The sequence below is a fragment of the Rhynchophorus ferrugineus genome, unplaced genomic scaffold, assembly GCF_030347505.1.
Source record: "Rhynchophorus ferrugineus isolate W39M unplaced genomic scaffold, kcgeb_rfMv2 rfM4, whole genome shotgun sequence".
NCBI lineage: Eukaryota > Metazoa > Arthropoda > Insecta > Coleoptera > Curculionidae > Rhynchophorus > Rhynchophorus ferrugineus.
In genome coordinates this window covers 25,398,862-25,414,753 of record NW_027472583.1, presented here as the reverse complement: position 1 = coordinate 25,414,753, position 15,892 = coordinate 25,398,862, and the positions used below count along the sequence as shown (strand labels likewise).

At 33.2% G+C, this 15,892-nt stretch overlaps 2 protein-coding genes across 3 annotated transcripts in view; one reads left to right on the top strand and one right to left on the bottom strand.

Annotated features, from left to right (window-relative positions):
- LOC143195714 (phosrestin-2) overlaps positions 1 to 15,892 on the bottom strand; it is a 486,868-nt gene that overhangs the window by 154,310 nt on the left and 316,666 nt on the right. For both annotated transcript variants that reach the window (XM_076403139.1, XM_076403137.1), the window contains exon 6: positions 7,742 to 7,889. In XM_076403139.1, coding sequence (XP_076259254.1) covers positions 7,742 to 7,889 — 148 coding nt within the window. The remainder of the gene's footprint in view (positions 1 to 7,741; positions 7,890 to 15,892) is intronic.
- Positions 1 to 15,892, top strand: part of LOC143195715 (14 kDa phosphohistidine phosphatase) — a 311,279-nt gene that overhangs the window by 155,502 nt on the left and 139,885 nt on the right. The window lies entirely within an intron of this gene.

Here is a 15,892-nt window from a genome sequence, read left to right as displayed (position 1 = left end):
GTTCACACCGCGTTGAAACACAAATGCTTTTGATTATTGAATATTGATTTTAAAATATTTGATTCTAACATATTTCTGAAATTGATTCAGATTAAAATAAGAAGTACAAATACAATATATTTGCTAAAATTACAATTACCATACATCTCTTATAGTAATGTGTTTTATTGGGGTTTTTTCTTTACCTTATTTAATACCTTAATTTAATGATTTAATTTAGATGATGAAATATTTTCTAAAAATGTTTTTTTAAAGCATGTTTCATTATTTTAAAGAAAATAACAATACCTTGAAAGTAGTTTGATTTAGTTTATAAACAATACTAAGATATACTTTATTTTTTGGTTATTATTCGCCCTTTAGTAACATCGCTGCGACTTGTTTTCTTAAACTTGAAGCTCAATTTTTATTTATGGAGACTTGTTTTCGTAACGGCGGCTGTCTATACGGTATCGTCACAAAAGAAAACAAAACTCGAGATCTTCTACGCGTGATTGAAAGGGATCCCTGTTTTTTCACGTCGTTATAAATATAAATATAAAATAACGATATTTTACCAGGTGTATTTTTCTTCCTAGAGGGATTGTACGATGCTTTATGTTGTCGAAATATTGGAGCAATATTGGTGCTAATTTTACATGATATAATTTATAATGAGATAAAGAACGTGAACATTTTTGAATATCTGCCTTTATTATTACGTTTCATTGTTTGACGAATGGTATTTTCGAGTAAAACTAGTACCGTAGGCTATTTAAATTATCCTTGATAAGAGTAATAAGCAAAGATTTTGTATTAAATTTTGCATTGCAAGTAGAATTTCAGCTGCCAGAAAGTGCATTGATAAATAATTGATATATGGCTTTATTCTGGTGGGTATTCAACCTAAGTTAACGTTAAAGTTATCAAGTTAAAATAAAATCGGCAATGAAAAATCGACATTTATATTGGTCGAACAGGACCATATTTGTGCATCAAGACAAAGCAGAATGTCTGAAGACTGTAATTCTGAACGAATTTTGTCCAGAGCTACTTGACTATCGGTAAATTGTGCAAACTAAAGTTAATATTTCACAGGTACTTGTTTTCTGTCGATAAAAGACATACAATGAAATTTGCAGTGAGAACATGAGTCCGTTCGAAAAACACTAATAATAATACTAATTAATAATACAAACAAATTTATTCTACAACCGGTGACGGTATTTCACAAACTGTTACCGGACGTATTAAAAATGTCTTGACAATTAAATTATTCGATTGCATTAGTAGCGTACTTTGTAGGTTGATAATAAATTTGGGTCAATAATGCGCATTTTGTGTTCTCTTCGGTCTTAATTTTTTTAAGATTTCTTAACTTGGGATTTTTTTATCTGAAGATATATTTTTTTATAAGAAAATATCTCAAAAAAGCTTCACTGATCGTCCTGTAGCATAAGCGGCAATATTTATTTAATTAAGAACTATATTTCCAATATGCACCGATTCATATAACTCATTGTTGTATTCATCATCAAATCTACAGTCATTTCTATTTTTATTCAGAATTACTTAGTCTGTTATTGTCTATGATTGGTATCGAATAAATATATGAAATAAAACTGAATTTGAAAGTAAATTCGTAAAATACTTATTAGGGATATTTCCCCGATATTAATTATCATCTCTTTTGTTATACCTTTTAAATGTTTTTCTCGAGACAAGAATGCTATGAAGTAACAAAATAAAGCTTTAATTTTAATAATAAACACATTTCAGTAAGTTTTTAATAAGCTATATCAATTATAGCACCGTATATTTATAAATGAATGATTGGTCGAGCAATAAACTTAATGCATGTACCACATGAAGTTTACGAAACTGTCCAACATGTTATTACCTTAACAGGTCAATTGAATAGTCCCCGTCCTGATACGATAGATGGCGCCACTAGAATTAAATCCATATATTTTTTAGTTAGCCCTAACCCCCAAAAGATGCGTATATAAATTAGACATCTATCGGATCTTTAGTTTGTGAATTATGGGATTTTGGGTGAAGCAACTTTTGTTATTGTGAAAAAATGGATAAAAAGGAATTTCGCGAGTTTATAAAATATTGCTTTCTGAAGGGAAAAAATACAGTTGAAGCAAAAACTTGGCTTGATGCCAAGTTTCCGGACACTGCCTCAGGATCAAGGATTGGTAAGCCATTGGTAAATCAACCATCAAGGATTGGTAAATTTAGACGTGGTGATATGAGCACCGAAGACGGTGAACACAGTGGACGCCCAAAAGAGGTTGTTACCGACGAAAACATTAAAAATCTACAAAATGATTTTGAATGGCCATAAAATGAAATAGCAGACACGATAATATCAAAGATATCAACTTAACGTGTACATCATATCGTTTACGAATATTTGGATATGAGAAAGTTCTGTGCAAAGTAGGTGCCGCGCGATCTCATTTTTGACCAACAACGAAATGATGATTCGGAGCAGTGTCTGAAGATGATCAAGCGTAATAAACCCGAGTTTTTGCGTCGATATGTGACAATGAATGAAACGTGACGTCGATATGTGACAATGAATGAAACATGGCTCTGTTATTTCACTCCGAAGTCCAATTGACAGTCATCCGAGTGGACTGCACGCGATGAACCCGCTCCAAAGCGTCGGAAAACGCAATAGTCGGCTGGCAAGGTTATGGCGTCTGCATTTTGGGATGCGCATGCAATACTTTTCATTGACTACCTTGAAAAAGGAAGGATCATCAACAGCAACTATTACATAGCGCTATTGAACCGTGTGAAGGACGAAATTGGCGAAAACCGGCCGCATTTAAGAAAAAGAGAGTGCTTCACCAAGACAATGCACCATGTCACAAGTCAGTGAAAACGGTGGCATAAATCCGATGGCTTCGAATTGCTTCCTCGTCCACCGTATTCTCCAGATCTGGCACCCAGCGACTATTTCCTGTTCTCAGATCTCAAAATAACGCTCACTGGGAAGAAATTTTCGTCGAATGAACAAAACGTACAATAAAAATGGTAACGAAAAGTTGGAAGGTCGCTATAATCAGTGTATCACCTTTGAAGGGAATTATGTTGAATAAAATTTTAATATGTTTTACTATGGTAGTTTTAATTAACCTGTTATAGCTGTTTTATAGATATAGTTTCAGTAGATTTGTTTTAGCTTATATGCTTTCTACTAGATATTATATGGAGATATTTAATTAATCTGGTTCTATAGTTTTAATTAATAAATTGTAACAGTGTGATAAAACGCATTTATAATTGTCAAGCGCATTATTTTTGTTTGTGATGCTGGATTATATTTAACTATATCACGAGTCGCCATTTTCCCACCATTTCTATCATATTTTGGAGCTTTCTTTTTGCTAGCCAGGGTTTGCTTGGACTGGGCCTACAGCTTAACGTGGACATTAGGTTCGATTAGGCGGAACTTAGGTTTCTTGCTTCTTCTTTGTTATGCGAATAAAAAGTCTATGATATATCACCATTTTTTCCGCTTTCGACATACCTGTTCCATCTACAACGCCATTGGTTTATGGGTTCGTGAGTGATCGGCTAGAAATTAGTTGCCGTGACAATAATATTTTTTTTTTGGCGGATTTTATACTTGTCTTCTTGTCGTCACAATTACTAAACTTGTTAATTTGGTTGGTTGGCAGTGATCAAAACTATAAGATGGTTCTCCTAGAGTTGCGATAGTCACGAGATAGGATTCTGCTAAGACATGGTAGTACATTTATAGTTGTAATTATTTAAAAAGCAGGAGTTCAAATTCTGACAACAAAAATCTTGCCAATCATAGCAATAACTAGACTGGGAAATAGCAGATGTCTTCTGGGTACGATCTCTAAGTTGGTTACTCTCAAACCCGAGGGCCGTAGTTCAGAGCTCACTTTAAGCAGTAGGTCCGGCCCAGACAAAACCTAGTGGGTATAAAGGGGATTGAAATACTAAAAGAAAAAACAACTATAACTTTACAAACTATAAATTTATAGATTTACATCTATTCTTCAGCATGACTCAAATACCGACTATATTTTTAATTAAAACTAAGATAATTAAATAAGATTTTGAATATTTAATTGCGTTGTTGCCTACGTAACTATACGTACTATATATAAGAAAAAATGGAAAACTATTAATTTTTTACTAAAATCTTTTTAGTGTCATAAAAATTATATTATTTTATGCCAACGTTATATATCCCTTGAGTACTAAGGTAATTTCATTACCTACATTAGAGTTTATAATAACCGTAATGGCTTAAGGAAGATTATGTCGTTGTGGGGCTTTATTATTACTCCTTATGTAACTTCATTTTTATCATGGGAATGAAACCTTTTCCATTAACAGTATTAATTTTTTTTTATGGATAATTCATATTTTATAAGATGAAGGTCTATTTTTATGGGTAAGGTGGTTTTATATAGAAGAAATATAGTTTTTGATAAAAGTTCTCCAAAATATTGACAATCTTGTGGTGACCGCTACGACCCTTTAGGCCACCGCGCATTCACCTGCACCAAGTTCAAAGGTTGGGAACGCCGGTGGATTGGTACCATGCGGTTCCCGGTTATAAAAGACCACCATGACGACGTCTCGCTCTTTGACCGCAGATTTCAATAGTCTGTCCAAATCCAGCACGCCATTTGCAAAGGAAATGGCGCGTACAGCCTATTATTTCCTGTACTCTGCAGAAAAAGCAAACTCCCAATCCCCCCCCCACAGTCGTACAGCGACTCTGTATAAAATGCTAGTCCATCCAATCTGCCTCAGTGGAGCACAGGTGTGGTACCGGTATGTCTCGGAGAGACAATAAGAACTACTCCAAGTGTTCCAATCCAAAAAAGTCCGTTCGTTACTCAGAGCACCATGGTTTTATGAGGAACGTCAACACACACCTCGAATTAGGCATCCCGTTTGTGAAAAATTTCATAAACATTCTCAGTGTGAGGTTCTTCATAGGAACCTCAGCACACGATAACACCTTAATAAAATCCCTACCCATCCACAAACCCCGGTAGTAAACAAACTACGGCAGTCCCAGTCATAACCCAGGGCCTCTGTCGCCCGCAAAACAAACATATCCCGAACGACATCAGCCGATGACCATTTGGTTCTAGCTGGTCAATCTAGAAAATAAAAAAAAACGTCTCCCTCTCTTTTCTTTTCTCTGCCCCCTTGTAACAGTACCACTTCCACAGCGCTACCGTACTTCCATTACCTAACCTAATATCGTGTCAATTCTCCCGTCGACCACATGTATTGCTTAATATCGCAATAAACAAGTATTTTTTCAATCAGTGTTTTTAGTTCTCGTGCAAATTGCTTCCAAAGTAGTAGTGAGTGTTCGGACAAAGAATCGCATCGACAGCCACACATTTCGACCGACCGACCAAACGAACATTTCTACAGTCTTAAAACTATGTGTACCTGACTTTTCCAGTTTTCGAACGCCAACTTGAATATGTCATTTGTATCTAGCAAATAAACTTCCTGGCGTATTTTTGTAAATAATTTATACCATTTCGATTCAGCAAGTCAAATTTCGTTAAAAATGTAAATTAAGTCACTTTTATTGTACTTTATTCGCATTCTGGTTTTGTTTGCCAAGTCTTAACAATGTTATCAACATACACATTTTTTTTAAAACAATATACGAAACTGTGACTTAATCTTAAATCATGTATTACAAAGATAGTAACTTATGCTTTATATAAGCGTTGGAACTATCGACTAAAAACAGTCGAAACGGTTAATAGTTCCATACGTTACTTTATGCTATTTAAAAATATAGTTACATTTTTATAAATATTTAGGTACATTTATATAGAAATATTTTTTATATTAAATATTTATCTTGATTGCGTAAAATAGTATACCCTTTTTGGTTCAAAATGTTATTCAGCTATTTGAATTCATTTTTGAAACTATATTGCACTGCTTCTTATGGTTTATCAAAAGCATCATGAGAAGCGAAATCTGGCATAGCCTAATACCATTTGCAGTAAATTTCACAAATTTAGTTTACAGTAATCTTATTATTTTGATATCTTAGATTTTTCCAAAAATAAAGAGAACTCGCAACGTTTCCTATTTTTATCCCTGTGGCATATTCTAGTTGAAGAAACGTGTGAAGATAGATGTAGTTAATTAGATTTTAAAGACAAGAAAAAACACGAACAGTCGGCGCACTCGTTCAGAAACTATGAATTTTTGAGAGCATTAACAGTTAACTCATTTACAATAATCAGATACGTAAAAGCTCAGTAATTTTAAGAAAAATTGAAAATTGGCTCCCTTGTGAATAGAAATAATGTGGGGCACAGGTGTCTAAATATAAGAGCTCACTCCATAAGGATTACAAATTGGACCAATTCATAAATTTTGCTTAGAAAGTAAAAACGGGAATGAGTAGATAACAGTGGACAATAATCTTAATAATGAATGTTGGGCTGCATATTTTGAAGATATTTCGATCGATTTTTGAATCGATTTTTTTTATTTTTGATTTTGAATGATTTCTACATTTTCAGTTCCATATTTTTCGAATATCTACATGAAAGTAAGTTCGTTCTGGGTTTTTAATTTTTACGTATATTATTCTTAAAATAATTAAATATAAATTAATTATATTAAAATGCTAAATAATTCTATTAGAAAATAATTACAGTGAACATAAGTGGTGGTTTTTTAAAAAGTTAAATTTTCGCTAGGTCAGCAAAGATGGCACATCAAATAAATCTAAGTAAATTCACTGAGAATAAGATGTGTAGCTTTTGAAAACATTCTTAATTCCAATATAATTAATCAACCTTTGGTAAGTTGAGAAAAATCACACTTGACCTCTGATTATCAACAGATGTTGATATAACTCTTCAAAGTGTTGGGCAAAGAAGGAAAATATTTTTAATATATTTCTAAGACATTTCCTAAACAGAGTATGGAAAATTGAAAAGCTGGAATATTTTATATTGGTCCTTGAATTCGGACATTGATTGCAGATACAAACTTGATGATGTTATGACTAGAACATTTTTAAAGTGAAGCTTAGAGTGGTTTTGTGTTAGTTGTAGAGACGTTTTACATAACTATAAAGCACTATGTTGTAAAGAAATTGTGAAAAAGATGAAGACAAGTTTCATTATTTTGAAACTGGATAGATTTCTTGAGAATTTTCTTAGGAAGTTAAATGAGGACCTTAATGCGATAGAATAAAATGATCAGAATAGTTCACCACATGGTTGCACATTACCGCTGGTCTTGAAGAAGAAGAGATCAGTTATCAATTTATCAGATTATCAGTGAATAAAAATATAAAGAAGCTTGTTAAATGCTTTTGTTTAAAATATTTTTTCTCATTCAGTTTCTATATAGAGTAATTATCCACTTAAAAATGATTAGTAACTTCTAGTGGATTAATTTTCATCATAAAAATGTATATTTAAGAATATGCTATCTTAGAATAATACGAAAAAACAAAAAGATTTAAAAAAATGAGACCCAATGTTCCAAAACCTTTCATAGTTTCGTGGTTTCATAGTGGCATAAATGTATTCGAAACCACTCAATATACGTCAGAAATATCAATATTATCGACTTGATATTCAGCACCTCGTGGTTTAAAACCAATAATCTGTTTTTAAATATGTCTTTTTGACTAATGTTTATTTGTTATAACCATTTAAACTTGCTATATTTCAATACGAAAATAAAAACTTACCAACATAGGCTCGTACATCATAACTAGTTCCGATTGGTGCTCCACTATATTCTTTAGCCGGCACTAATTGAACGCTAGGTGGCGCCAGCGGTGTTATCTCCATAGTGAAAGGATAAGCGTTGGATCCAAGTCGTTTCAGCAAGGCGTCCTGAAACAGAAACACCATCAATCAGAACTACTTTATATCATTCACACTCTATCTCGCTTAATTAGAAATAATGTTTTTTGTTTCTCCTTCTTTCATTCGACGTAAACGAAAATTTCTTTCTCTCTGGTTTGAAAGCATTTGTCTGACAATTTGTATTATTTGGCGCGCGAAAACAAGGATGCCGCTAAATTGAATTACGCGTCACGTTTTAAGCGTTTTTTCTTTGCTTTCTGGGTTTGTTCGGTACGTCAAAGTGGCGTGATGTTATTGAGAAAATGTTCCTTAATAGAAATTAATTTTTACGTTTTTTTTTACGATGACGGAGTACATTCTTGGAAGTCTATATTGTATTACTCGTTGGTGCTGCTACGTGTCCAATTTTCTCGCCGTTAAACTTCACCATGTTGAAATCGCTAAATTGAATTTTCAACGTGATATTGATTTATTATATTAAATTATAAAATTTGTTTTGCTTTTGAACACCTTATCTGCAAATAGATTTTAATTTTTTTTTTATTTAATGATACTCTATTTTTACTGATCTCTTAAGGATCCATCAATTATAAATAATAGTCTGTTATTTTTATTATTGCATTCATTGTTTATTTGGGCAATATATCTCCTGTACTTCATCCTAATATGGACCTATTATTTCACCAGAAAAGGTAATTCTTCCACCCTTATATAGAGAACTTGGTTTAGTCGAAAATTTGTCAAGGCCATGGATAAAAATGGTAAATAATAAAAATAGAAGAGTCGCTTTCTATAATTGAATATTGTAGTAAACGCAACGATTTTAAAATACTTGGAAGTGTTAGAACTTGTTCAAAATCAAATATATTATTTAGCACACTGGAAGACGATTGGTGATGTAATGCGTAAATTACAAGACGTGTCATTTTCAATGTACGTCTGATCCAACTCAAGTGTGGCCAGAAAGAAAACAGTTCCAACTAACAGACGGTATAAATCTTTTATTTTTATTCATATAGTTAAAACAGGTCAATTCACAAGTCCCCGACCTACCATAGTGGAACACATTCTTTTGGCAAAATTAGTTTTTTTTATTACATATTCTATATTAGTAGATAATTCCCTTCAATAGCGACCCTCCAATTTTTCGATATCATTTACGTAGTACGATTTGTCCTTTGCTTCAAAATAGGTTTCAGTTTCGGCGATCACCTCTTCATTCGACGAAAATTTCTTTCCAGTGAGCATTCTTTTGGGATCTGAGAACAGGAAATAGCCGCAGGGGGCCGTATCTGGAGAATACAGTGGATGAGAAAGCAATTCGAGGCACAATTCATGGATTTTTACCATCGTTTTCACTGACTTGTGACACGGTGTATTGCAAGCAGCACTTTATTTTTCTTCAAATGCGGCCGGTTTTGGGCGTTCTCGTCCTTTGAACGGCCCAATAATGCTATGTAATAGTCGCTGTTGATGGTCCTTCCTTTTTAAAGGTAGTCAATGAAAATTATTCCATGCCCATCTCAAAATACAGACGCCATAACCTTGCCAGCCGACTTTTGCGTTTTCCCACGCTTTGGAGCGGGTTCATCGTGTGCAGTCCACTCGGATGACTATCGATTGGACTTCGGAGTGAAATGATGGATCCATGTTTCATCCATTGTCAACGCAAAAACTCGAGTTTATTACGCTTGATAATATTCAAACACTGCTCCGAATCATCAACTTGTCGTTGTTTTTGGTCAAAGGTGAGCTCGCGCGGCAGCCACTATTCACAGAGCTTTCTCATATACAAATATTCGTGAATGATATGATGTACCCATTCAATTGATATCTTTAGAGTGTCTGCTATTTGATTCAATTTAAATTTGCGCTCATTCAAAATTATTTTGTCTATTTTTTAAATGTTTTCGTGGGTAACAACCTCTTTTAGGCGTCCACTGCGTTCACCGTCTTCAGTGCTCATTTGACCATGTCTAAACTTAGCATACCAATCTTTGGTGGTTGATATCCCTGGGCAGTGTCCGGAAACTCGAAATCAAGCTAATTTTTGCTTCAACTGTATTTTTTCCTTTCAAAAAGCAATATTTTATCGACACACCTAATTCCTTTTTATCCATTTTCCACAATAACAAAAGTTGCTTCACTCAAAATGCTATAATTCACAAACTAATGATTCGACAGCTGTCAAATTTATAGACACATCTTTTGAGGGTTAGGGCTAACTAGAAAACATATGTATTTTATTCTAGTAGCGCCATCTATGTGTCAGGTGGGGGACTTTTGAATTAACCTGTTATAACATAAAATAGTATACGAATAACTAAAAATGTAAATGAACAAATTATCTTTTATAATTCATATAATACTTAATTGAGGATTCAACAAACATGATTTCGTAAATTTTACCTAATCCTATAGCCCAATTTTGCACATTTCTTTAACGTTCTTCAATTGGTTAAAATTTAAAACCAAATTCTTTTAAAAGGACTAATGTCTAAACTATAATAAAATACAGAAAAACATAGTAATTTCCTGTATATGTTTAACAGAATATTTTACAATTCATTCAAATGGCAGTTGTGGAACTATAGTATTCCACAACTGCAATTATTTTTCAATATAGTGATTGAAATGTTAGTTTTAATTTTCTCCATGATTTACTGGAAATTAGTTTGAGTTGATTCGTTCGCGTTATATCCGATCAATTTTCCATTAAAACTAACCGGTCGGCATTACGAATCGTACACGCGACAGGCCTTGACACGATTTGCAAAATTTGCTTTGCAAATTTTAATGAGCTTTGGAATGCATTTGACAATGTTGTTTGCATGAGCTTTGAATTTTGATTAGAAGAATTTCCAGATATTGCTTTTGCAGCCGTCGACAGCGTGCTTCCTTTATTTTTGCCACCAAACTCCATTAACTAATTATGTTTTCTTTAGTGGTAATTTTATGCTGATTTTTATCGTCGTTGATTATATTGGACTTGTTTATATTAAGTGAATTAATTGTGCGAAGGAATATTTTTTCAATATTCACTGAAGCCACAAAAATATTTCTTATATTTTTATAGCAGGATTGTAACTTCAATTTCGGTATAGTGCTAAATTAGTGTTGATATATGATATTGTCTGTTTTATAATATTTTAACATTTTAATGTACTTATTTTGGAGTCCCTCCAACCAAAGAGTACAATAATGACCCCTTTTGCTATTGGATATCGCTGTATAGAATAATCCAAAATGTTATGTATTTACACATAGAGCAAAGATGTGCATAATTAACAGATCAATTGAAAAGTCCCCGGCTTGACACATAGATGGCGCTACTAGAATTAAGTCCATATGTGTTTTAGTTAGCTCTAACACTCAAAAGATGCATGTATAAATTTGACAGCTGTCGGATTATTAGTTTGTGAATTATGGCATTTTGGGTAAATCAACTGTTGTTATTGTAAAAAAAATGTATTAAAAGGAATTTCGCGTGTTGAGAAAATATTGCATTTTGAAGGGAAAAAATAGAGTTGAAGCAAAAACTTGGCTTGATGCCGAGTTTCCGAACACTGCCCCAGGAAAATCAACCATCAAGGATTGGTAAGCTAAGTTTTTAGACAAAATGAGCACAAAAGACGGTGAACGCAGTGGACGCCCAAAAGAGATTATTACCGATGAAAAAAAACATTTAAAAAATCCACAAAATGATTTTGAATCACCATAACATAAATTGAAATTGCATGAAAGAGCTCACAGAGACACTCTCAAGATATCAACTGAATGTGTACATTATATCATTCACAAATATTTGGATTTGAGAAAGCTCTATGCACAGTGACTGCCGCGCGAACACACTTTTGACCAAGAACAACCACGAGTTGTTGATTCGGAGCAGTGCTTGAAGATGATCAAACGTAATAAGCGCGAATTTTTGCGTCGATATGTAACAGTAGATGGCACATGGCTCCATCATTTTACTCCGAAATCCAATCGACAATCATTCGAGTGGACTGCATACGATAAACTCCAAAGTGTGGGAAAACGAAAAAACAGTCGGCTGGCAAGATTATGGCATCTGTATTTTGGAATGCGTATGAAATAATTTTCATTGACTACGTCGAAAAAGGAAAGACCATCAACAGCGACTATTGCATAGCGTTATTTAACCGTTTGAAGGACGAAATCACCGAAAAACGGCCGCATTTGAAGAAAAAGAAAGTGCTGCGTCACCAAGACAATGCACCGTGTCAAAATTCCATGAATTGGGCGTCGAGTTGCTTCCTCATCCAACGTATTCTCCAGATCTGGCCCCCAGCGACGATTTCCTATTGATGATTGATATTCCAATGAAGGGATTATTTCCGAAACTGGGGCCTATTTTGAAGCAAAGCAAAGAACTCTCTTTTGGCAGCGTTGGATTACTAGTTACTTTAGTGTTTTAGTGCAACCCCATATTTGCACATCATAGGTCCAATTCTGTCCAATTTTGTTTTTTGATTGACTGATACATCAATCTCTTTGATTTTAAGACAACTTGATAATATATTTCGACTAACCAGTCTAATTGCTTGATTTCCAGTTAGATATGCTATTCTATTAGTCTAACATGGTATTTTAAATTTAACCTACGGTCAGTAAGGATGCTGGGGTATTTGTCTGATTCTGTTTGAGGAATCGGGCATCTATCTAGTTATATAATTAGGTTTTTATCTTTTCATAGGAACGCAAAATTAACATTAACAGATTTGGAATTATTAAGCTATCTGACTTCAAATTGATCAGTTGGTGGTAGATAAAATAAATAGCCTTAGGTAGGTATTAAGCTAAATTGTGTGTATATAGTAGAATATAAAATATGTGTAGTAGATATGATAAATAAGATTTTTGTTTATTTTACAATTAATACAAGTATTTTTGATTATTTCAACGATTATTATGTACATATTTTATTTAGACATTTTTGCTGTAATTGATTGCTGAGCTTGATTTTTTTAAAATTTTTAGTGAGTTCCTTATTTCTCTTTTGAAGTCGGTTCAATTTTTTTTATATATTTTATTTTTCGCTTTTTAGTCTTAGATATTTACTCAATAAATTACGCATCTGTTTTATTTAATATTAGAATGGGTAGGCCAAGTAAAGGTGCACTCCATATGAGAATAAATAGGAATAAAGAAACAATGGTTGAAAATAAGGAGTGCTTCAGGCTCCGAGGTCCGCTACCTAGCCTAGGTGATTTGACAGATATGCTAAGTAAAGAACAGCAAAAAGTTATTGTCCCTGCCGGGAATCGAACCCGCGACATTCGCTTGGGAGCTGTAACCATTACACTATAGAAGCAGTTATACAATATTTCCACGAGGTCTTATATGCTACAATTTCTGCTTAAAAAACAAACTGAATGGCTTTTGAATTGAACGACTTTCGATTTTCCATCACATCAGATCAGCAATAACGTTATACACAAATATCTGATTATTTTAGATAAAAAATATGTGAAAATTTTGTACGTGTCTTTGAAATTTAAGCTTTTCCCTCAATTTCCCCCCTTTCCCCCAACAAATCTTGATTGGTTTCAATGGGACCACCTCGAAAGTGACTCTTTCGAATGAAAAAAGAATTTTGAAAATCGGCCCACAATTGACAGAGAAATCGGCGAACATACATTAAAAAATATATACAGCCTCGAAGTAGGTTAATAACTTCTATGCTGGCCGCAACTATTTAGTTAAAACTGTTCTATATACAATATAGATGAAATCACTTAGTTTTTTTATTTCTGTTCTTCGTTAATTAATAATATTAAAAACTTTAAATTGCCAATTAAACATTTTATTTATCAGTTATATTAAAGAAAATACCTATTAAGAATACGCGGTATATTATATTTTTTAGAAAGGGAAACAACATCATCTCCGGAGGAAGATATAATAAAATAGCGAAACCTTTTTTTTGGGTTAATTTTTTTAAAACTCATTATAAAACAGAAAAGTAAGATGTAACTTTACCACCTAAAACTTCAGCCTTTTACTCTCTTTCCTTACTTTGCTTAAAGAGTTTTTCACAGTGGTACAACCGACAAAATACCGAATGCTTTTATATTTACGGGCATATTTTATTTAGAATAAGGAAATGGAAATGTAACGGAACACAGAATTTCTTTTAGTTTTCCGCGCTTTTGTTAAACCAAAGAAATAAAAGTTTTCTTCGTGATTTATACAATCTTCTTAGAATTTATATTTTAAGCCTAGCTCAAAACCCTTATAGTATAGGAATATTAAAACTATTATTTATATACATCTGACCGCAAAAAGCTCTAATGATAAATTGCTGGTACATTATAATTGTTTTCTTGAGTTCTTAGTGATCCACAATTATCATTTTTGGATCTTAACTCACTCACTCATTTGGTATCTAAATATTAAGCCAATCATTATGATAGATTCTAGTCTCATCCATATTGATGATATCTTGCATATCTCATTTACTCATCACATTCAGCAACATTTTTAATTTATTTTTTATTCTGTAAGTCTCAAGCCATACCATACATTTTCTACTGAATACAATGAGTCTTACTAATCCATTTTAGACATAACTGACTATTTCGGGTTCCTCAAATAATCGTCAGTCGGTACTTTGGAGTTAATAACTGTAAGCGTTGAAAAGAATCAAATAATACCTAGAAAATTGAAAACTACTCTTACTGTTGGTGTAAAGATAGATTACATTACACACTTATACAATATCTCTTAAAATAAAAGAGTAGTCTTTTATACTTCTTGTCGTGATTGTGCGAGCAGACGATTTACTTTTGAAAAACATTTTTTATTTGACGATTTTTGCAGACTTTTAAGGTCAAAACTTTTTTTTTTTAATTCGATTAAAATTTTTTGAATGCGTTATTACTAATTAATTACAATTATAACTCATATTTATCGCATATATATTATTTAAATTTTTTTCGGAAGGTAACAGGTTGTTACCCAGCTAGGGTACAGCTGTTTACAGCTAGTTTGAGAGGTCATGGCAAATTCTTTACAGAATCATCCCAAAGCGGAGCATGCAGATATTATGAACCTAATCTCCAAACTTATCACTAGTTTTGATCAATGGTACAAGACTTAACCGATCTACCCTATGACAGTATCCGAGGTAACTACCCGAAAAAGCATTGCTACACTCATAAATCCATCCTCATATCCAATGCCATTTAAAGCCTTCGATAGAAGGCACGCTCCAGTCGAGGCTAGATTTGTCCACAGCTTGACATAGCATGGAAGATTTTGCCATGCAATACTCAGTTTTATCCCAGCAAGGAACTGCCTGCAATGTATGTCAAATAGCTGATGATTAACGATGACAAATGTAACCATGGATGGCAAGGGGCCGCCAGATGTATGCATCAGCTGAATATAAAGAGCCGCATGATGTAGTAGCTTAGATAACCAACTAATAACTGGATAATAACCCGTAGTTTCGCCACCGAATTTAAAATGTATTGGGATCGTACGCTCTTCATAGGTCAGCCATTGGGGTGATTGTTAAGGAAGAAAAAAATATTACATCAAGTGGTGTTGATATCTAAGAATCAACTTACAAAATATAGTAGTAAACTATCAAAATGTCGAGATCTAGAGAAGCACATGAAGAAATACTGGAAAATAAATGATATTCAGATCGTCTTATAGGTATAATTCCTAAGAAACTGCTTATGAATATTGGTAAACTAAGTCTAAACGAACACCTATATAGAACTATGCCGAAATCGGATTTGAAAACAAGTCCGAAATTCTTATCGTCTTCGAAATAAGCAATATACAGTTAATATCTATTACATTAACTATCAACTATCCAAAGCTGGAAAATGTTGTTAAGAACCAAACATAATTAAGTTTTATTGTTGTTATAATTCCGGGTTTTTTGCTTCACGCACAAAACAACTTAAACGAAATATACTAATTTGAATTAAGGTAAATGGTAAGTGACAAAAGAAAACCCTCGAAAAGGTCATAAAAGTCCGCCCGAGACCGTG